The 22,297-nt window shown below is 37.1% G+C and overlaps 2 protein-coding genes across 4 annotated transcripts in view; both read left to right on the top strand.

The window, feature by feature from the left end:
* Nucleotides 1-13,165, top strand: part of PPP6C (protein phosphatase 6 catalytic subunit) — a 32,967-nt gene extending 19,802 nt beyond the window's left edge. The window contains exons 3-7 of the mRNA XM_003407740.4: nucleotides 4,689-4,754; nucleotides 5,973-6,114; nucleotides 8,961-9,040; nucleotides 9,202-9,411; nucleotides 10,494-13,165. Of these exons, the coding sequence (XP_003407788.1) occupies nucleotides 4,689-4,754; nucleotides 5,973-6,114; nucleotides 8,961-9,040; nucleotides 9,202-9,411; nucleotides 10,494-10,742 (747 nt within the window). The 3' untranslated portion in view covers nucleotides 10,743-13,165. The remainder of the gene's footprint in view (nucleotides 1-4,688; nucleotides 4,755-5,972; nucleotides 6,115-8,960; nucleotides 9,041-9,201; nucleotides 9,412-10,493) is intronic.
* A 3,318-nt stretch (nucleotides 13,166-16,483) lies between these two features.
* Nucleotides 16,484-22,297, top strand: part of SCAI (suppressor of cancer cell invasion) — a 187,550-nt gene continuing 181,736 nt past the window's right edge. For 2 of the 3 annotated variants that reach the window (XR_010323020.1, XM_064291433.1), the window contains exons 1-2: nucleotides 16,484-16,633; nucleotides 17,356-17,400. Coding sequence is in view for 2 of the 3 variants with exons in the window: in XM_064291433.1 (XP_064147503.1) it covers nucleotides 16,581-16,633; nucleotides 17,356-17,400 (98 nt within the window). In the remaining variant the exon portion in view is untranslated. The remainder of the gene's footprint in view (nucleotides 16,634-17,355; nucleotides 17,401-22,297) is intronic. The other variant, XM_064291434.1, reaches the window with a different exon arrangement.

Here is a 22,297-nt window from a genome sequence, read left to right on the forward strand (position 1 = left end):
GAAGAAAGTTGGTTTACACAAGGAGAAATACTTGGGCAATTCTTTGAGTCACGAGCTGAAGTAGCCGCTTTTTTAATGGAACACCATTTTTACTTGAGAGAACAAATGACAAACTATTGTTATTCAGACTTGGATATTTGGCAGTCATTTCTGTGAAAATGAAGGAAGTGAGCCAGTCATTTCAAGGAAAACAATTGCTAGTGTTTGTTCCAGTGGTAAAAATTGAGCTTTCAGGTGAAAATTGAAATCTACCAAAATTTGAGTCGACCACCTTGAGCGAAACAGCTTCTAATACCTAAAAACTTTTCTGTTGAGATGGGTGGTGGTTATTAACAAATACAGTTTTTTGATGTTGTATAGTGAGATGGCATTTCCATTTTCCAAATGATCAATGTATCATCCACTCAAAGTGCAAGACAGATCACTGTGGCAGAGGATGAAAGATCATTGATGTGGTTTCAGATTTCACATTGCGACTAACCTGTAAGGTTCTTACACTACCACTTGTTGAATTTTGGTGTAATATTAAAGAAGAATACCGTATACACGATTATCTGAGAAGGCTATTAAAATACTACTCCCTTTTGCAACTGCATGTCTGTGAGGCTGAGTTTTCTTCATATACTTCAATTGGCATATCCCAACAAATTGAATAAAGAGGCAGGCATGAGAATCCAGCTGTATTCTATCTAAGCAGACATTAAAAAAAAAAAGAGACCTGCAAAATGTGAAATAATACCACACTTCTTATTAGATATTTTTGTTTTGTATTGAAAAAAAAAATAGTTTACTTTTCACTAAAAATACATGTTATTATTTAGTGGGTTTATTGTATTGATATTTTTAACTAATTTAAATATTTAAATTTTCAGTTTTAGTTTCTATTATGGTAATAGAATTGACTTAACTTCTATAAACAAGCTTTTTGGGGACTTCTAATTTTTAGGAATATGAATAGGTCCTCAAACCAAGAAGTCTGGGAACTATTGAGCTAGCTGTATCTTTGCCTCTAATGATGAAATAAAATCTACTTCTGAGGATTGTTTTTGGTTTAAAATGAGAACATATGCAGTGCGTCTGAGATAAGAGAAACATACTAATGGTAAATACTGTTTGTGAAAGATGATTTGAGCTGCCAGTAATGTAGGATAAGGATAATCGTCTACACACATTCCTAGTAAATGTTTATGATACGAATAAATTTTGGAAAAAAAATCCAATATGAACTAAGGGTCATGGAAACAGATTTAATCACCTAGCTATTAAGTATATTTGGATAAATGGAACCATAAGGAGTTTATTCAATGACAGATTTCTATAAATATCGATAGGAAAGTTTAAGGACTGTTGCTCTTCCATCACAGTTTTATATGCTGAGTAGATTATATACTGTCCTTTCCTCATATTCGTTGCTGTTGATTTTGTTTCTGTTGAGTTTCTCTTTTCTTCTTGTATTTTATTTTGATGAGTAGGATAGTTTGTCTCCGATGTGGTTACCTTATTATTTGCCCCTATTTTTCTAAGTTTAAACATAACTTTTATTTCTTTGTATTGCCGTATCTTGCTCTCCATATGGAAGGTCTATGATTACATTTCTTAGTCCCTCTTTATTGTTTTAATTTTGTCTTCTTTTATGTAATAACATTGCTGTTACCCTGTTCTGAGCTTTTTTTTTTTTTGATCTTTGTTTTTTTTATTTCCCTGTCTGGGTTGACTTCTGATTGCTCTGCCAAGTGTCCTAGTCTTGGGTTGATACGTGACATTATTGATTTTCTAACTGAAGAACTCCCTTCAGCATTTCCTGTAGTTTTGGTTTGGTTTTTATGAATTCCCTTAACTTCTGTTTATCTGGAAATGTCCTAATTTCACCTTCATATTTAAGAGACAGTTTTGCTGGATATATGATTCTTGGCTGGCAATCTTTTTCCTTCAGTTTTTTAAATAAGTCATCCCATTGCCTTCTTGCCTGCATAGTTTCTGCCGAGTAGTCCGAGTTTTTTCTTATTGACTCTCCTTTGTGGGTGACTTGTTTATCCCTAGCTGCTCTTAAAATTCTCTATCTTTGGTTTTGGCAAGTTTGATTATAACATGTCTTGGTGACTTTCTTTTAACATCTACCTTATGGGGAATTCGATGAGCATCTTGGATAGATATCTTCTCATCTTTCACGATATCAGGGAAGTTTTCTGCCAGCAAACCTTCAACATTTCTCTCTGTATTTTCTGTTATCCCTCCCTGTTCTGGTACTCTGGTCACTCATAGGTTATTTCTCTTGATAGAGTCCCACATGATTCTTAAGGTTTCTTCATTTTTTTAAAATCTTTTATCTGATTTTTCTTCAAATATATTAGTGCCAAGTGATTTATCTTCAAGTTCAGAAATTCTGGTTTCTACTTGCTCAATTCTGCTCCTCTGACTTTCTACTGAGTTGGCTACTTCTGTAATTTTATTGTTAATCTTCTGAATTTCTGATTGCTGTCTGTCTATAGATTTTTCCAGCTTACTGAATTTTTCATTCTGTCCCTGAATAATCTTTCTAATTTCTTCAGTTGCTTTATCTGTGTGCTCCTTGGCTTGTTCTGCTTATTGCCTCATTTCCTTCCTGATATCTTGAAGGGTTCTGTATATTATACTTTTGTATTCTGCCTCTGGTAATTCCAGGAATGCAGTTTCATCTAGAAGATCCCTGGATTCTTTGTTTTGAGAGCTTGTTCAGGTGATCATGGTCTGTTTCTTTATGTGAGTTGATATTGACTGTTGTCTCTGAGCCATCTGTAAATTATTGTATTAGTTTATGCTTGCTTACTGTGTTGTAGCTTCTTGCTTTGTTTTGTTTTGATATGTCCAGATGGGTTGCTTGAGTGAGCTAGCTTGATTATTTTCGCCTTTGGAGCTCTGAGGTCCTGTCCCCAGCTGGCTAGAGCTGTGATCAGGTATATCAGTCTAGGAGTCCATTCAGTTTTCTTGTATGAATTCAGCTCAGGTGTTCCAGGTAGCTGATCATCAAGTATGTGGTACAAGCTCTGTCCTATAGTCTTAGAGGGGCCTTCGCAGTTTTATAAAAGCAACTGTTTTATAAACTTTTTAAATGTTTCCTTCCTGACTTTATGTGTATACACACTCAATTTTTAAACAGTAAATTTTGTAGTTATATAGTTTGTGTTCCATTTTTTTCCCTAATTATTTTTTTCATTTTGCTACAGAATTTAGTCAGTCATGAGGGTTATTTCTTTTGTTATTATAAATAATGTTGTAATACATTTTTTTATAGTTTATATAACATTTGAGGTACATGTATATGCATATGTATATATTTTGCCTTTGGGCTATAGTCGTAGAAGTGGAATTACTAGGCCAGAGTTTAAAAACATTTAATAGGTCTACAAATGTTTTAACAGATTGCTTTCTAAAAAGATTATATATTATGGGAAGGTATATGTATATATGTGAATATATCTGTGTGTATATATTTCTTTCTACTGCTCATACTGTATATGTTATATATATGTGTGTGTATATATATATGAATGATAAATGATATACACACATTGTATATACATCAGTGGGGTGGGAAGTATCTTGCCCCAGGGAGGGCACCAGAGACTTCACCTAGAACAAAGAAGCAGCAAATATTTTTAACAAATAATAGTCTACCTCTTGACTGAGATTGAACATGTTTTGTTTATTTGCTTGCCAATTTTTTTAGAAGGTTGTAAAAATTTGTTTTAAATTTCCTGAAGTGTTTTTTTAATCTGAGCAAGTTGTGAGTGTTTAGGTTTATGGAACATTGTTATAAAGGGTATTGGTTCATTTCTGTCAGTAGTTAACATTTAAATGTCAGTTTTGTTTTTTTACTCTTAAGATTCCTCTACTGTTTTGTCTTAAGTGTTAGAAGTTTATGTTAATTTTATTTTCAAGTTTAAAAGATAAATGTTTTGGAAATTATTATTTGTTGTCATTACGGTGAATTTCCTTAATCTAAAATCCTTTTTCAGAAAAACAGTATTTACCTTGAATGACAGGCGATTAGAATAATCTAGTTGACTGACATTTACCAAATATACAGTTTGTCAATTACCAATTTTCAGTCAAACACAATATAATGAAATATACAATTCTTCTTTTTTACTGATTACTTCAGTGATTATTAAGAAGACACTCCACGTTTATGGAGCCTTAGGGTACATACTATGAATATCACTTCTCCGACACTAGAGTGTAAGAGGGTAGGTTGATCTGCAATGGCACTATGAAGTGTTATGTAAGTTCATTTTTGGAAAAAAAAAATCTTATCTATTTGTTTACTTTTGTCTTATTAAAATAGGTGCCGAATATAAGGGGGTGGTTAGCTTAATGAGAAGTTAGATAACTGATAAATTTATTTCAAAATTCTCAGGATATAGATGGTGAAATCTATGAAAGAAATTTGAGAGAGAGAGAGAGAAGAGCATATAACATTAATGATCTAGGAGCAACTTAATGGTAACTGTGTGAGTTTTATTTAGTGTTTTCTTTAGGCTTGGAAACTGTTGTGCTTTGCAGTATTGCTTATACTTTATTTCTTTTTATAAACGGGAATATTTGGAGTCCTCTTAATTAGCTACTTCTTTACAGATTTCACTCTCAATTTTGTTATTTTACTTCTTAACAGGAATTTGTAATCATCATATATTGCCTTTCTTTTATAGTTTTATGACCTTTGTGAACTATTCAGAACTGGAGGTCAGGTTCCTGACACAAACTACATATTTATGGTATGTAAACAGGAGTGATATCAGGTGCTTATTTATTGAAAGGATATGACTTACTACATGTAAATTGCATAATTTATTGCTATATGACAATTACTGTTTAAAATATGAAGAGATGACACTCAGTGGGCAGTGGAAGGCTTTTTTTAAAGAAAAATTTTTTTTGTAAGATTATACTTTTCTCCATTTTGCTTTGTCCCCTAGTTAAGAATCATTGCTTTAGTAGACTACTGTAGTGACGGGACTGGGTTGTAACCTTCAGTAATGATGGGGCAGAAAAATAGCCCAGAACCACTGGTTTAAGGCGTACATCTTCAGTTTACTGTTATTTTATCAAACTTTTTGAGCATTCGTTTTCATCTCGTACAGTATTAATCTGTGTCATTTGGTATTAAGGTGGATGTTTGCTTACTTTCTTTTTATAATGAAATGTTACTGTTGAACTTTTCCTGAATCCTCCTATCCTTTTTTTTTTTTTTTTTTTCTGAAAGTTTCTGGGTTACCTTCTTTTAGCTGTTTTCTTATTGGCCTAATATTGGCCCAAGTAAAACATTAATTGAAAATGCAAATATTTAAGTCATCATATGCTGTTATTAAATAGAAAGCAAAGTCTAGAGAATTGTTTTAATTTTGGTAACTGCTTTACAAAACTATATTCTTCAAGTAGGCAGCTTTTCTGATATAGTTAAGATGATTTTTAAAATTTAAAATTGATTTAAAAAACTTTGATTCACACGTGACCTTTTAGGAACTTCTAACGTAGTTAATGGAAACCCTGGTGGTGTAGTGGTTAAGTGCTATGGCTGCTAACCAAAGGGTCGGCAGTTCGAATCTGCCAGGTGCTCCTTGGAAGCTCTGTGGGGCAGTTCTACCCTGGCCTATAGTGTCGCTGTGAGTCGGAATCGACTCGACGGCACTTGGTTTGGTTTTTGGTTTTTGAACGTAGGTAATAGGATTTGAAAATGGTGGTTTTGCAGGGGAAATCCTTGAGAGAATTGCACAAGTTTCTTGTAAGCTTCTCCAGAACAAGACTAACACAAACATTTAGTAGAAACAGCTTATTTACTTCTGTTTGAATTTTTTGTTGAAACATAATTTGCAAGTAATTCAGTGTGTAATTCTTTATTGTTATTTTGGGCTATCTCTTGAGTTTATGCAGTTTGGTATAATTTTAAAAGAATAATTTGGCTGTTGTTTATAACTATAAATTTTGCCTTACAGGGTGATTTTGTAGACAGAGGTTACTATAGTTTGGAGACCTTCACTTACCTTCTTGCACTAAAGGCTAAATGGCCTGATCGTATTACACTCTTACGAGGAAATCACGAAAGTAGACAGATAACACAGGTGTATGGATTTTATGGTAAGACCTTCTGTTGTCTGATTCTGAGTATTTTCTTTTCCTCTTTGGAGAAAAAAGCTGCATAAGTTATGTGCTTTATAGTAAAATTAGAAAATACAGATAATCTTTTTCCATTTTTTTTTTTACCTCTTAACTACCGTATGTCCCCCAGTCAATTGAAAATCTTACCAGGGAGAGAAAACCACTGTTAGCTTTTTGGTGTAATTCTCAGTTCAGCTGTATTGAATCACCTGGAGTGCTTGTTAAAAGTGTAGATTGCTGTGCCCCACTGCAGACCTACAAATCCCAGGATCTGCTGAAGGTGAATGTTTTGCCAACATAAGTTTGAGAATCTGTCCTAATGTAATTCATTCACTCGCACACATACACACACACACACACACATACACACACACACACGCTACCATGGAGTCATGCTGTGATGTGCCTGCCTTTTTTTACTTCATTGACATTTTTATAGCTGCATCCTGTAACAGTGTATGATTGTACCATAGTTGATTTAACCAGTCCTTATTTATCATTGGAGTTGTTGTAAAGTTGCTGTTACGAACATAGCTGAGTGAGTATCTTTTTACATTTATCTTTTGCCCAAGAGAATGCCTGGATTGGAGGGGTCAGAAGCAGAAGAACTAAATCATTAAAAGCAAAGTAGCTGCTTCTATAAAACTTCCTTGCTCGAAAGTAAGAAAATGAGATTAAGAAGTTCTATGAAGGAAATAGAAGAACTGATGAGATTATGAATATAAATACTCCCTGAGCACAGTTGAGCCAGATAGTGTGAGATTTGCAAATATCGCTGTCAGAACCCTTTAGTTTTTAGAAGTTTTGTTTTGATATATCTTGTGTTATAGAGATAGGCTGCACTCTCTTACTCTTTAATTTGTCAACCATTACCAATTTATTAAATTGAGATATATTGATAATTTACTGTTTCAGTATAACTTTCTTATTATTAATTGCTATAGTAGATAATTCATATTTGTCTCCTTTCCATAAGTTATTATTTTCATTCACAATACTATATACCATTTGAAATACAAATTTTGATCCTTTTGCAAAATAATGTTTTGGATAACACGTTATGATGTGGTGCTTGAGCTCTGTAAAAGCAGCTAGCTCCAACTCTCTAAGAATGGTGTTTTACATATAATTTTACCCCAGAATTTGACCATATTTATCAGGGCAAAAGGAAAAGAATAGGGAGAGGAAGGAGAACGTTTTAATCAAGAAACCTTGACAGAGGGAAATGACAATAGCATGAAATCTAGTATTGAATTTTCTTGAACAAATTCAAAGCTCTGCTCACCTAGTGATTTTATGATTTGTTTTAGTAAAAGGAAGCCTATAGCATCTCAGGAAGGAGATAAATTTAGTAATCATAGGACTTTACGTTGATTTTAAAATAATAAAGATGTCCATATATGGTTATTTATTATATTGGCCCTTCAGTCCCAACTGACATTTACTGGACAGTTATTAACTAAGTGCTTTGCATATGTAATGAGGAAAAGGACAGGTTTCCTGCCAAGCAGAGATCAGCGTTAGAGTTCTTGAAACAAAAGTTTATGCAGGACACTGCTTCACAAAGAGATATAATTCAGAAAATCATAAGAATTGACCATGCCCCATAGTTTTCTTTCCTCTGTCAGTTTCAGCTACACTTGGGACAACAGTGAGATGTCAGTTTTTTCAAAAAATCGGGAGAAGCCAAAGAGCAGAACTTCATGGTGTTCACTGAAAGAAGAAATGTGTACCCTATTAATTGTGTAAACAGCAGAAAAAGTTTCTGTCCTCAGTGATGACTACAAACATCGGAGCTGAAGTATTTAGTTGTACAACTTGTGGAAAACCTCAGAAGAGACAACCTAGGCCTGAGAAATGTTGAGATAGGAATTACCCATGCTCCTATAAGTAAGGGTCCTCTAATTTGTTTGATTTGATTATCCTGCTAGGATAAGGAGTTGTTGTGACTCATAGAAGCCCTATAGGGCAGAGTAGAACTGCCCTATAGGGTTCCCTAGGCTGAAATCTTTATAGAAGCAGACTGCCACATCTTTCTCTTGCAGAGCAGCTGGTGGGTTTGAACTTCAGACCTTTTGATTGGCAGCTGAGTGCTTAACCATTGTGCCACCAGGGCTCCTAGGATAAGGTAGACACATTAAATAATCAGTTTGATAGAACTACCTAGTATCCATAACATAGTAAAGTCCTTAGGTAGCATAAGTGGTTTGCGCTTGGCTGCTAATCTAAAGGTTGGTGATTTGAACTCACCCAGCAGTACTGTGGAGGAAGAGTCCTGGTGATTTGCTTCCTTTAAAGTTATAGTCAGGAAAACCCAACGGAGCAATTCTGCTCTGAAACACATGGTGTTGCCATGAGTCACAATCAACTTGATGCATCTAACAACAGCAATAGCATAGTGGCCAAAAGCATTTGTTTTGGGTTGTGTCGAATTCCTACGTAGGTCTTCCTGATGGTAACATTTTGGCCAGTGATTTCAGTTGCTCCTTAGGACCACTCCTGGAATGAAAAGAAGGACCACATCCTTAGTGTGTGTATATGTGTGTGTATACACATACGTACACATACACACACACACATGCATAGTATGCGTCGGAATTGACTCAACGCCAGTGAGTGAAATGTATATATATATAGTGAGACACTAGTCTCCTTTTGACTTTACTTCATGGACCTGCCAGGGCTAAATATGTGTCATAACTTGCCATCCTAGTTGAAGCTGAGTTTCTGTTATCCTGAAGGCTGCTCTAGTATTGGGTGTATTATTTATTTTCATTTGCAGATTCAGAACTTCATTAATGAGAATACTTCTATTTCTTTCACAGATGAGTGCCAAACCAAATATGGAAATGCTAATGCATGGAGATACTGTACCAAAGTTTTTGACATGCTCACAGTAGCAGCTGTAAGTTTATATGAATCTTTTTTAATACCTCAAGTATTTTCCTGCCAATAACACAGTGCACCTTTTTATCTAATTGACATCTCAGTTATCTTGGGATCTTTAGCATTCATTGATGAATTTGAATATGACTGAGTTCAACTTGTTATCCTTTTTTTCCGCAGTTAATAGATGAGCAGATTTTGTGTGTTCATGGTGGTTTATCTCCTGATATCAAAACACTGGATCAGATTCGAACAATTGAACGGAATCAAGAAATTCCTCATAAAGGAGCATTTTGTGACCTGGTGTGGTCAGATCCTGAAGATGTGGATACTTGGGCAATCAGTCCTCGAGGAGCAGGCTGGCTTTTTGGGGCAAAGGTCACAAATGAGGTAAATTCACCAATTTTGAAAAGTGGTTTGTTGGTGCTCATGGATTGCATAAAGAACTATGGTGGCCATAGATAACACACTTTGTCTAGTTTACTCGAACAATTGTGGGCACGGATATCAAATTTCCAGTCTAGTTTACTTAAATATGTCTTTACTTAATGGTTAAATGTGATCATATAGTGAAAGCACCTATTCCAGCATCCATTTGGTAATATGTGTAAAATAAACGTTCCTTTCCTTTCCAAATACTGCTGTTAAATAACAGAATAGGAAGGGCAAGATAGGCAACTTTTTGAGGTTCAGTTATTTTCAGTTAACAAAAAAGTACACACGTGTACACAAATGTAGGGATGAGCTTGTATTGGGAAGTGATCCAGTATAATGTAGTCAAAGAACTGGGTTCTGATTCCACCGGTGCAACTTGGGTATATTATTTATCCTATTTGAACCTTTGTTTCTTTAAGTTGCAAAAGAAGGATAATAAATCTCTTTCAGAATTATTGCAAAAACTGCACATACTGAACCACTAAACATTCACTGAATGCTAGATGGAGCCCCTGGGTGTCGTGCAGTTAACACACTCAGCTACTAACCAAAAGGTTGGAGGTTTGAGTCCACCCACAGTCTCCTTAGAAGAAAGGCCTGACTTTCACTTCCAAAAAAATCAGCCATTGAAAACTTTATGGAGCACAGCTCTACTCTGACACAGCATGGGGTCACCATGAATCGGAATCTGCTGGGTGGCAGTGGTGTAAATGCTAGATATTAATAGTATTTATCTTTATTATTAAACTTAAAAAAAAAAAGAAAACTTTGTTTTATATCTCGATAATATTTACAGAACACTTTTCTTCCCAGAAATGTCTAATTATGTGACTCTATGATTTGATTGCTCTATCATTGAGTCAGGCCAGAGTGATTTGATTTGCTATTGAATTTACTGGCAATAACTGTAAAAAGGATTTTATAATCATGAGAACTTTAATCGTCAATAGAACTTGACATTTTATTTAAATGGTTGTTTCTATAGGCTGATTTTTTTTTAATGTGCTGGATTCTTACAAAGCTTTTCTAAATTACAGTTTGTTCATATCAACAACTTAAAACTCATCTGCAGAGCACACCAACTAGTGCATGAAGGCTATAAATTTATGTTTGATGAGAAGCTGGTAACAGTATGGTCTGCTCCTAATTACTGCTATCGTTGTGGAAATATTGCCTCGATTATGGTCTTCAAAGATGTAAATACAAGAGAACCAAAGTTATTCCGGGCAGTTCCAGATTCAGAACGTGTTATTCCTCCCAGAACAACGACGCCGTATTTTCTTTGAGGCCTTCGCCCATCCTGCTGACCTGTTTTCCAGCCCTCTTCTTACCCCAACTTTTCGTGTATTACCTTCTATAATATACTTTTTATTGAGCACTTTGCTGCTGAAATGCTGCCTCTTGCCTTTTTTTTATTTTAAATTATCTAAATTTATTGTTTGTTATGGTGTTTATAGCAATGTTTTTCTATCAGTTTTCTCCCCATCCCATCCCCACCTGGACTCATTTGAGAAGACTTGAGAAATGTCTTAATAACACTGCTGCATGTAGCTCTTGCTTATTTACTGGTCTGGGGGAAACAGGATATGTTTCCTTTGTTTAAAAAGCCAATTGACAGAACAGTCTACACCGAAATATTCCTCCTTTTGTATCATTCAGCTTTTTGTTTTAGTTTGGTAAGTTTTAAGAAATTTCAGCAGCAAAGTTGTTATTCAGTGGGCACGATGGACTGCAAATGCCTCGAGTTATGTATACCTGTTTCAGCTGTAAACTTCATTGTCCTTTGTTGGATGAGATTTTAAATGGATATAAAATAAATTGGTCTAAAGGGCTGCCCTCCTTGTTGTGTTTTTAAATTTTAGTTAAAAACTGCTACAGCTTATGACTTTGTACATTAAGATAATTGTACTGATCTTTTTTCAGATTTCTTGTATTTTTTAATAAAGTAATCTTAAACCCAGATAGGTTAAGTGATAGAAATTTTAAACAGCTTACATTGTTAGCTTAAAATGATTCTCTTTTTTTTCTTTCCTAATCAGAGTTCTTGACCCTTTGGTTATTGAGTTCAAAACTTCAATTGAAATTCAGCAGTATTTGTTTAAAAACAAAATCACTGAACTGTGCCTAAAGAACATAACTGCCATATTAATGTTTTGGTTTATATCCTCTATAGTAATAGGAAAACATTTAATACTTGTAATGCTGTCCTGTTCATTTGATACCAGTTGGGTAGAATGTGATCAATCCAGTTTACAATCTATCATGAATATCATTAAGTAAAATCTATGTATTTTTCAATAGGAGTCATTTCTTCTCTTGTTGTAACACTTGACCTTAACTTTTACAAAGTGTTCATTTTTTAACTACAACTGGAAAGGTTGAAAAGTCAGGCCTCTTGTATTTGTGAACTGTACTCTGAAACAGATTTTTAAAAGTGTAGAAAGAAACAAATTGTCCTTTTTATAAAGGCCTGTGATACCATGTTTCGGCTTTGTGTAAGTAATTTGAATGTCCAAAGGGTTGTGATGATCAGTTCTTGATATGCAACTGTCCGTTTAATAAGGACAAGCATTCCAGTATCTCTTACGACTGTGGTCATAAATGATGTTGGAATTTCACATTTTTTGAAATAGTTGGTATCCCTTTACTATGATTTTTATCATTCCAGGAAATCCTTGTGAAGCCAGCCAATTAATAAAGCACTTTAGCATCTGTTCAGGTAGTTTTGAAAACCAACTTTTCACCTTCAGGATAAGAACTTGCAGGTTACCTAAAAATGCAATAAAATCCTTAAAATCTAAGCTTCTCGGCACATAATTTTTCATCAGGGTTTGCTTTCATTAAATGAGCACAATACTGTTTTTATTTTATTTTTTTTTCCTTAACATCCAGCTTCTTGTGTAGTTTTTGATTGTATAGCTATGTGAAAGAAGAGGCTAAGACTCTTGCTGCACACACTTGAACTAATGTTGGGTCAGTAGCTTCATGTTAATGCCCTGATCCCAGTGTAATTCAGGGGGAAAGATATTTTTATCTTACAGGGATATGTAGCTGTGTATTTTACTAATTGTGAAACACTGGAAATTAATGATGCAGACAACTTGGTGTGGTCTTTGAACAGCTCTCTATGGTCTTTTTTCCGTTACCATAATTGTATTTAAGTGCTTGCTCTCCACCGCTTTTAAGTTGTACCAATAAAACTGGTAACCTTCAGCCCACTCTTCCCATTTGACATTCCTTAGCTTAGGCTGATGTAGTTGTTTTAGTTATCCCTGTAATGTGACTTTTAAGTCGTAGTATACTGCATTTGTTGTTACTAGTTGGGCACATGCCAATAATATTCTGTCCATTCCTTAACTGCCATCTGTTTTGCCTGATTTCTCTTCAACTGAATAATGACTTTTTGCATGGAAAAAAATAGTTTTTACTCTTAGATGTGTAAAGGGAAGAGAGAGTGAATGTATTGGACTTTGTAAGCCTAAGAGGAATATTTGGATCCCTCTAATAAATAAGGGCTATGTACTATGTAGCATAATCATGTGGTGGAAGATACTTGCAAGTCATAGATACGTAGGCAGGAGGATTTGTCATTCCCTGTACCTAGGCTGAATGTAAAATCCCTTATGTTGTATTAATGGGGGAGGCGGTAACTATTTTTATTTGCCTATGATATACTTGGTTTCTAATAAAGTGTCCTAGGCTCTAGTGAGTACTGCCTACTTTTAATTGCCATTTACTCCCTTTCCTCACTTGCCTGATATGCTCTTGGCTAGCTTTTTATAGCTTATTGCTTTTCCCTGAAAAATCTCACTACTTTAAATGTGCTCATCTGAGTGTGATCCTAAAAAGCCTGAATCAAGAGTGCGTACATCTAATATGCAACGTGCATCAGCTCCTACTCCATCTGGATGTCTAGAACTGTTGGAAGATTTTGACGTCTTAAACCCTGGGCTTTACTTTTGAAATAAGGTTTGAAATATTGTTAATTGCATTAAAATATGTATGTTTTTGCTTTGTAAGCCCAGAACCAGGTTTTGGAAAATACTTGTATTGTGAAAACAAAATGGGACTCTTTCTGAGCCTCTTCACTGTCAGGAATAGAATCACTTTCCATCAGCTTCCAGAAGTTGTATACCTGGAGTTGAAGAGATTTAACAGCAAGAATCCAGATTTTTTAATGTAATTGTTTTCTAAATGCTAATGTTTGTAAAGCACCTTCAGTTCTTTGGATGAAAGGTGCTATATATCCTCAGTGTAAATTAATAAAAAGATTATAGGAAGTTTGTGAAAGATAATTTTATCTAATGCAAAGTCTGTAGTATGTCTTGAAAAGAAGTTAGCTGTTTATATAACAATTTAAATTAAAAAATGTGTATTCCTTCACTTGGTTGCTTGACTTTGGTAAACAAAACTGAAATTTTTTGTAGTTCTCCATTTGACTCTGAGAGCCAAAGTATTCCAATCCTTTAAAGTCAACCAGTAGTCATTGTTACGCCCTGCATCCAGCATCCAGAACCATGCATCATGAGGTCGTCAAAATCTTTCAATTGTGTGTGTACAGCGTGCGGTGGTGCTGACAAAATATACAGTAGTAGAAAAACACCACATACACAAAAATCGTAAAGTCCCCTAACATGATGCCAGACACAGAGCAGATGCTCTGAGGAGGCTGATTCCTTATTCCCCTATTCCTGGTTTCCTATTGCCTTGTCAATCAGTTGGTGAATATGTACCTTTCTTACCCTCATGACGGTAAGCTTATGCTGGCTTGGATCATTCAGGTGTTTTCTTAATACAAAAAATGTGTGAAATTTATAGACGATTGTTTTTTTATATCAACAAACTTTATTACAAAAGCGTATTTCCACTCAGTCCCTGGGCACCCACTGTTCTCAGCCCTCTACTTTTGAGTATAAATAGAAAACGGAGTATAAAAGACTGCATGGAGACATGGAATAGTGGAAAGAATACAGGTTTTGGAATGAGATCTGATATAAAACACAGCTTTGTCATGCAATAATAGCAGCGAACCTGTATTGAGCATACTTAGCTATGCTGTACATGTCCTATTTTGTGAATGCTTACTGTGACCCTATAGTATCTTTTTCTTCAGATGAGGAAACAGGATAGTATAACTTGCTCAAGGTTGCACAAATGAACTGAAACTTTGAACCCCTAGGGGGCACACAAGAGTGCATCTTAAGCCCTTAAACTTAAGCGGTGTTGGTTATTGTAGCTGTATGACCCTGAGCAAATTGGATTCTCTGAGTTTTAAATTTCTTATGTATCAAATAAGAGCTAATACTATAAAGGGTTGTTCTCAGGACTAAAAATAGTGTACAGTCCGTGGCCCAAATGTGCCACTCACTGAGGGCTCATGCATATCATTTGCCAAATTCAGTGTAGTTGGAGAAGTAATAAAGAATATGTAATTACTAACAGTGTAGCATATGTAAGTACAACGGAAATTTGGAGAAGATAATGTTCAATGTAGGATGGAGTAAGTGAGGGAAGACTTTAAAGAGAAAGTGTGAATTAAACTTGGAATGGAGGTCTTTGCGCTTCTTACATAGGAAAAGCACAGAAGCAGAGGTTACTAGAATTTGTACACATACAGACTTTAGATAAGACTTGAGGGTACTTCTTGGGAAGACATGAGAAATAAATAGGTGCAGGTCTATAGGCAGAGTATCTACCATGTATCAGACATTGCGCAAATTAATGAAGACCTTGAAAATTAGGCAGAAGATCTTAATGTTTTAAGAAATGGGTAACAAGTGATATTTCAAGATTAGTCCGTTAGTGAGTTGATGATCCTTGCCCATTAGGACTCTTCCCTCCGTTCAGTCTTGTCTGATGCAAAGTACTCTGAGATTCTTTCCCCTTTCTGGTTTGGTGATGATAAGGGTGGATATTACTAGTTGGGATTGAGGTTTGTGGTTCTGTGACCTTGAGACTGCATAAAATATTAATTCGGAGGGCAACAGAAGTTTGGCGGCATTTTTTTCTTGGTCATAGCCATTAAAAAAATGTCACTACGATTTACCTCCTCACAGCTCCAAACATATGTTAAGGATCTACCAACAAAAACTACCTATACAAGGACTAGAGATGTAAAGAGGTCGAAAGGGTACACCTTGCAGGAAAAATTTTTAGAATATATTAATGAGCTGTGCCTTATTTCAAGGATAGTTTTGTATGTTTAGCTCTATCAACAACCACCAAAAAATGCAGTAAAGTTTATTTTAAAATTGATTAGCTGACAAAAATGGCAGTTATCTACAGTATACAGGACGGTTAGCGTACGCGGGGATCAATTCTGTTTAGGCCTTTCAAAATGGAACACTTGTTTTCAGTTATGGCATCAATTCTGTTTGCAGTGTTGATTTTTCTTTCATGGTGAAAATTTGAATCTGCCAAGAGGAAGTCTGCACTGAAGCTTGTGATCTTTCCTGCAGAGGGTTGGGAATCCAATCCAGGCTTTATTTTGGTGAATTTTTACAGTTTTCTGGCTGTGTCTTCCACGAAGAGTAGCTGTGAGCTGTGAGACCATTTCAGCTATGATGTAGAGAAACACATCGCATTCGAGGTGGTTCAAACGGAAGCTCGATTGGGAGAGTTGCCTCCCTGTCGCATCTGCCAAAGGAGTTTGGGAAATTACAGTGCTTGGGCTTTCCATCCCGGTGTGGTGCAGTAGTGCTGGTGGTGGTGCCAGCAGGTGTGTGGGATTAAGGACGCAGAACCTGGAGGACCTGTGGGCAGGTGTCTGGCGCCGCGCTGCAGTTCCTGCTTTCGAGCGCACGGTGGCACTTAGGCTACCCCGGTACTGCTAGCAGCCTCTCTAAAGCACCTCCGCCGCCACCTGCAGTCTCAACCAAACCTCTGGGTGGGTAGCGCGGAATATGACAGCCGGAGTGTCCAGTCGGATGCCAGGTTTCCGGCCACATACCGGCTCTAGCCAATCGGAGACGAGGAGAGGCGCGAAGGAGGCGGGCCCGCGGCAAGTCTTGCAGAGGCGCGAGGCCCTCCTCCCGCCCCTCCGCCTACTCCAGCCTCCGCCGCCTCAGCTTTCCGAGCGAGCCCTGCGGCCGCCGGAGCAGCTCCCGCGGCGGAGCCGGAGCCGGATGGTCAGAGGAGCCCGGCAGCAGCAGCAGCCGCGGAGTCGCCTGGTCCCCAGGTGGGGCGGGGGTTGTGTAGAGGTCGGGGACGCGGATGGGGCCGAGCGGGGCGGAGGGAGAGGGCCCAGAGGCAGCGGCTTGGGGCCGTGAAGCTTTCGGGGAGCCCAGACTGGAGGGGCGGGGGTACAAGCTGTGCGGGGCCTGGGGGGCGCCGAGGGTTGGGGGTGCAAGCTGCGTGGCGATCGCATCCGTGTGGCCAGACGAGTGGGGCGTGTTAGGGAAGGGGCGCCGAGGGGTGAGGCTGGGGGCGCTGGGCCGGGAGGGGCAGGGCGCGGGCGCCCCGCGGAGGGGCCGTGGACTGCGGGGAGCGCCAGGTCTGGAGGGGCGGGGTTCGGATGGGCAGTTCATGTTTGGGAGGGGGTGGTCATGGGAAAAAAAAGGTCAGAGGGGCTTGCGGAGGTGATGAGGCAAACAATGAGTAGGTGGAGGTGGGTGGCTTTGGGGAGGTGGCCTGGGACGAGTAGGGGCTTATAATAGGGTGAAAGACTAGCAGGAGGCAGAGCAGGTTTTGGACTAAGAGCATTAGAGAAACAGTGAGTCCCAGGGTTGCTTAATCTTGGTAAATAAGGGAAACCGGGCATAAGGCATTTGTAAGGTAAGGCATGGACTTAGCCTGTAATCCCAGAGTATGGTACCTTTCGTTCTAGATTGGTACAGTAGGTTCCAAAGATGTGTTCTTGTGAAGTACTTTTGGTTACTGTCTTATCTGTTCGGTCTGTAGACTGAGTGGCACAGTGGAGAAACCACCTCGAAAACGGAAAAGCAGGTAAGGCAAATGCCTTCCTAGTTTTCTTCGTGTTTTTCTGTTTGGCTGCACCTGTGTCATACTGCATAATCGTATTGTACGCTCTGTCAGTAGATGAAGTTGTTTATTTAGCTCCTTTGTTAATGAATATAACTACATGCAAGACCTTTCTTTTGAGGACATCAAAGTACTACCTATACACGTTTTTTAAAAATCTAATAGAATGTTGGCAAGAGACATGGATAATTGAAAAATGCTAGTTTTTTATTTACTTCGGCCATACTCTCACCAGCTCTGTTTAAAAAGCAAATATTTGTTGAACATCTACTATATGCCAGGTGCCAGTTGATTTATACGTATTATTTTATGTAATCCTTAAAGCATCTGAAGAAAGTATGTACCATCATCGCTATTTTTGAGAAGAGGAAACTGAGGCACAGAGAGGCCAAGTAATATCCCAAGATCACACAATTGATAGATGATAGAACCAGGATTTGAATCCAAGCAGTCTACTCCAGAGCTTAACCATTATGTATTTCCTCCAATAAACCATCGAAGATAGGTTTTCTTATTGCTTTTTCTTTCTTCGCTGTATTTGTTGGTGTGTGCCGTCAAGTCAGTTCTGGCTCATAAAAAACTTACATGACAGAGTAGAATTGTCCCGTAGGGTTTCATTGGCTGAAATCTTTATGGGAGCAGATCACCAAATTTTTTCTTCCAGAGCAGCTGATGGGCTTGAACCTGACCTTTCAGTTAGCAACTGAGCACTTAACCATTGTGCTGCTAGGGTTCCTTCATTGTATATAGAGTCTAATAAACAATGAAATGGCTGAACAGTAGGAAAGCAGAGAGAAACAAAGACCTTAAGTAGTCCACAAACTAGTGAATTATTCTTTGAGTAGTGAAGAAGAGCATATTTTCATTCCACAAACATTTTTGGTGCATTCCATGTGCCAGGTGCCTCACAGCAATTCTGTGTAGTCATTCGTTTTCACAGGTGTAGGCACTGGCCTAGAGAAAGTAAGCTACAGTAGTTAGGATGTGACCAACAGGGCTGCTGTCACAGTTATACTTGATAAGTTATTGCTGAAGGAGCCCTGCTGATGCAGTGGTTAAGCAAGCACTTGGCTGCTAACTGAAAGATCAGCCCACCAGCTGCTCCTCAGGAGAAAGATGGGGCAGTCTGCTTCTGTAAAGATTACAGCCTTGGAAACCCAGTGGGGCAGTTCTGTTCTGTCTTACAGGGTCACTGTGAGTTGGAATCGACTCGATGGCAGTGGGTTTGGTTTTTTGGTTTTAAGTTATTGCTGTTAGTACACAGAAAACTTCAACAGTACATAGATATGAAATGCTGATGGTGAAAGTGCCAACAGCTAAAAATGCCTTTGTCACTCTTGAGGCCTGTACTATCCAATATGGTAGCCACATGTGACTATCTGTCAAGACTGAGGAACTGAAACTTTAATTTTAAATCTAAATTTAAAAACTGATCCTCAGTTTAGTTACTGGAAAACATTAAAGTATGTTTGGAACAACTTAGGTATGGGAATTTATGTTTTCATTTGTAAATTTTATGAAATCTTAAATATAGATAGACCAAATATTTCCAATAAAAATTTAATGTCCAAATTAAGATGTGCTGTAAGTATAAAATACATACTGGATTTCAAGTTAGCACAAGAAAATGTAAAATTTCTCATTACTGATTTTTTATATTGATTACATGGTGAAATAATATTTTGGTTATGTTGGGTTAAATAAAAATATTACTAAATAGAATTAATTTAACGTGACTACTTTTTGTGACTACTAGAAATTTTTTTTAATGTGACTACTAGAAAATTTAAAATTTCATGTATGGTTTTGCATTATATTTCTTTTGGACAGCACTGGTTTAGCTCTCATTATTCCACTGCCATAGTCTTGCAGTAACCTCCTGACTGGTTTCCTGGCCTCCAATCTAATGTCTTGTAATTCATTTACTATTACTGTGCAAGTTGATCTTGTAATTCTCATTCTTAAGATCTTTCTATGATTCTCTGTTGCTTTTTGGACATAATTCAGACTTCTTAGCCTAGTCATATAAAAGGACTGCCTTTTTTTCACTCTGACCTACCTTTCTAAACAGTTGAGTACTGTGGTCATAGACTTCTTGATAATGGACCTGTTAAATATCTAATTTTAAATGATGTGATTTCCTGGTGAACCATTCAAGATGAAATGTAACTCTGTGTTTCATTTGCCTTTGCCTAAACTTTTTACATTCTCTCTTTGGTTTGGGTTTTTGCATACAATTTCTGTTTCTCTCTGGAGTACTTTCTCCTTGCTTCTTGACAACTCCCTCTTTTAAAACTCAGCTCCAACGTCATATCTTTAGTGAGGGCTTTTGCACCCTCTTCTCCTTCCCATATTTTACCTTGTTTACTCCCATGATAGCCTGTATATAAACTATGCGTAATGGTTTGGGCCGAATTTGAATCCCAGATCTTTAAATACTGGTTGTGAGATCATATGCAAGTTCATTAACCTCTCTGAGCCTCAGTTTCCTCATCTATGTAATGGAAATAGTAATAGTCCAATTCTCATAGGGTTGTAAAGTACTTAGTACACTGCCTGACATGTAGAAAGTAGTCAATAAATTTTAGGTTAAAAAGCATCCATCAAGGACCTTTTATTTCCCATCTTGTATATGCAGTGTAGGAGATTAAAAATAAAGATACTATAGCAAAGAAAAATGAGAAAAGAATAATATAATTAAACCAGTGGCAAAATTAGTATGTAGACCAGAAAGTACTTCACCGTTATTAATGGTGAATTCCGTATTTGGCTGAGTTTCTTAGAGCAAAGAAGAAAGTAATGCTCAGTTATCAGATTCATAGTGTTTATAAAATTAAACACATGTTGTTCAAGAGAAGCACGACTTTTTAAAACTGTTCAATTTGAGAGAAATATATCTCTCTGGTATTCATAATGGGGATACTGTGTGCTTTCGTGGACAAAATCTCAATGATAGAGTAGTAAGTTTTTTTAAGATTGCTTCTTCTAATGCTTCTCAATCCAAGTTGATTAAATGCCAGTGAAAATTCTCCAAAAGCCTAAGGTATACATCTGTGGTTTAGATATACATAGCTCTGATGGTTTGGCTTGGTTTAGAGGTAAAGAGTAAAGAATAAGCTACAGGGACTCTATTCGTTGTTTATCCCCAGCACCTAGAATAGTGCCACTTGGAAAGACAGTTATTGAATAAGGAGGCCTTAACTCTCCATGAGTACTATTTCTTGAGTAGTAAGTTTTGGTAAGTGCCAGGCAGCAGTGAGTTTAATATTCTCGGTCAGGAGTCATGAGGGCATGTATCTGCTTGTATGTTTCAGGTCAGACCTTGATCAGGTCCGGACTTTGACCTGAATGGACATTTAGTGTACATCTCTAAAGAGATCTTGTAGGCAAGATTTTCCTCAGCAAACAGTTCTGGGATTGCTGTTGGGGCATGGGGGAAGGCCCGTTAAGACTCTAAAAGTGGATTCTGGAGAAAGGGTGTAATGGTTGTAGACAGAAATTTTTACAGCGGTTATTACCAGTTTCATACTGTGGCCATAGAAATTCCTAGTATCAAATAGATAAATGATACAACTTTGAAATGAACTCTTCAAGATGAATTAATTGCTGAATATAGCCTTAAGTATCAAATCAAGTTGGGCTGCTGTATAGAGTTGTTGACTATAATATATCCTATTACATTTTGGAAAATAATTGCCAAAAGTATGACTTTGATTTCGGTGTAGTTAATGTCAAGTCATTCTTTCTGGTAGATGTTAGTGGCTGAATTATCTTTTGAGAGCATTGCTAGTGCAGACTTAACTGTAAGACAGTTGAGATAAGCACCTCTCTTCTACTGTTAGTATTTTTTTGTGTGTCTTTTTATTCCTTGAGGGCAGGAATGGTGTCTTCATTCATCTTTCTACCTGTAGTACTGAGGGGGTGCTCAATAAAACTATAATGAACCAGTAAATGAATTGGTGGCAAGAGGGAGTTAGTGTGGAATGGGGCTTTGGTGATTAAAAATAACGTAGTATTGTTTAATACTCTTGATAAACTGTACTAGATGACAAGAATTTTAAGATTAGGAAACTTGATATCTGTGTGGTTTTGGGAAATTCTGAAGACTTAAGTATGTCTATTAATAATGTTTGGGTTATGAGTTAGGGAATCTTTTCAGGTCCTATTATGAACAAGACTCATTTGGTTAGGATTCACGTTGATTAATGCTTTACCGTGCCATTTAGTTTTTTTTTTTTTTTTTTTGGTGATGTGTTTAAAGCAAGGGGTCCAGGCATTTTGGTGGCATATGTAATTTGTTTAAGAAACATTTGAATGCTTTCTAGTTCTGGGTACTAGGGATACAGATGTGAGTAAGATATGGCCTTTACTATGAAAAAGCTTATGTATTAGTGGGAATGACAGACACTAAAATATGAGACAGTGTAATGACTTTGTATATATACAAAGGTTTATACAGTATATACAAATGGTTTATAGTAATTCTGCATACCGGGAGTGAGGGAGGTTTCCAAGACATTTTATTTAGGTCTTGAAGATTTTGAAGATTAATTTTGGCAGTGGTGTGACTGTCAGAATGATAGGGAGTCTGGCTCTAGATGCACTAATTATGAGATCTTAGGTGAGCTACATTCAAGACCTGAACAAGGGCGGTGTCAGGTGTGGAGAGATATCTTTAAGAGCTTGGGCTATGATGTCAGACTAAGCAGTGGTTCTCAGCTGGGGCCAATATTGCTTTCCAAGGGACATTTGGCAATGTCTGGGAACAATATTGGTTGTTATAACTGGGAGCCTTTACTGGGTAGAGGCCAGGGATGCTGCTAAACCTCCTGCAGTGCACAGCACAACCTCCTAAAACAAA

This window comes from Loxodonta africana, chromosome 9 (genome assembly GCF_030014295.1).
Source record: "Loxodonta africana isolate mLoxAfr1 chromosome 9, mLoxAfr1.hap2, whole genome shotgun sequence".
NCBI lineage: Eukaryota > Metazoa > Chordata > Mammalia > Proboscidea > Elephantidae > Loxodonta > Loxodonta africana.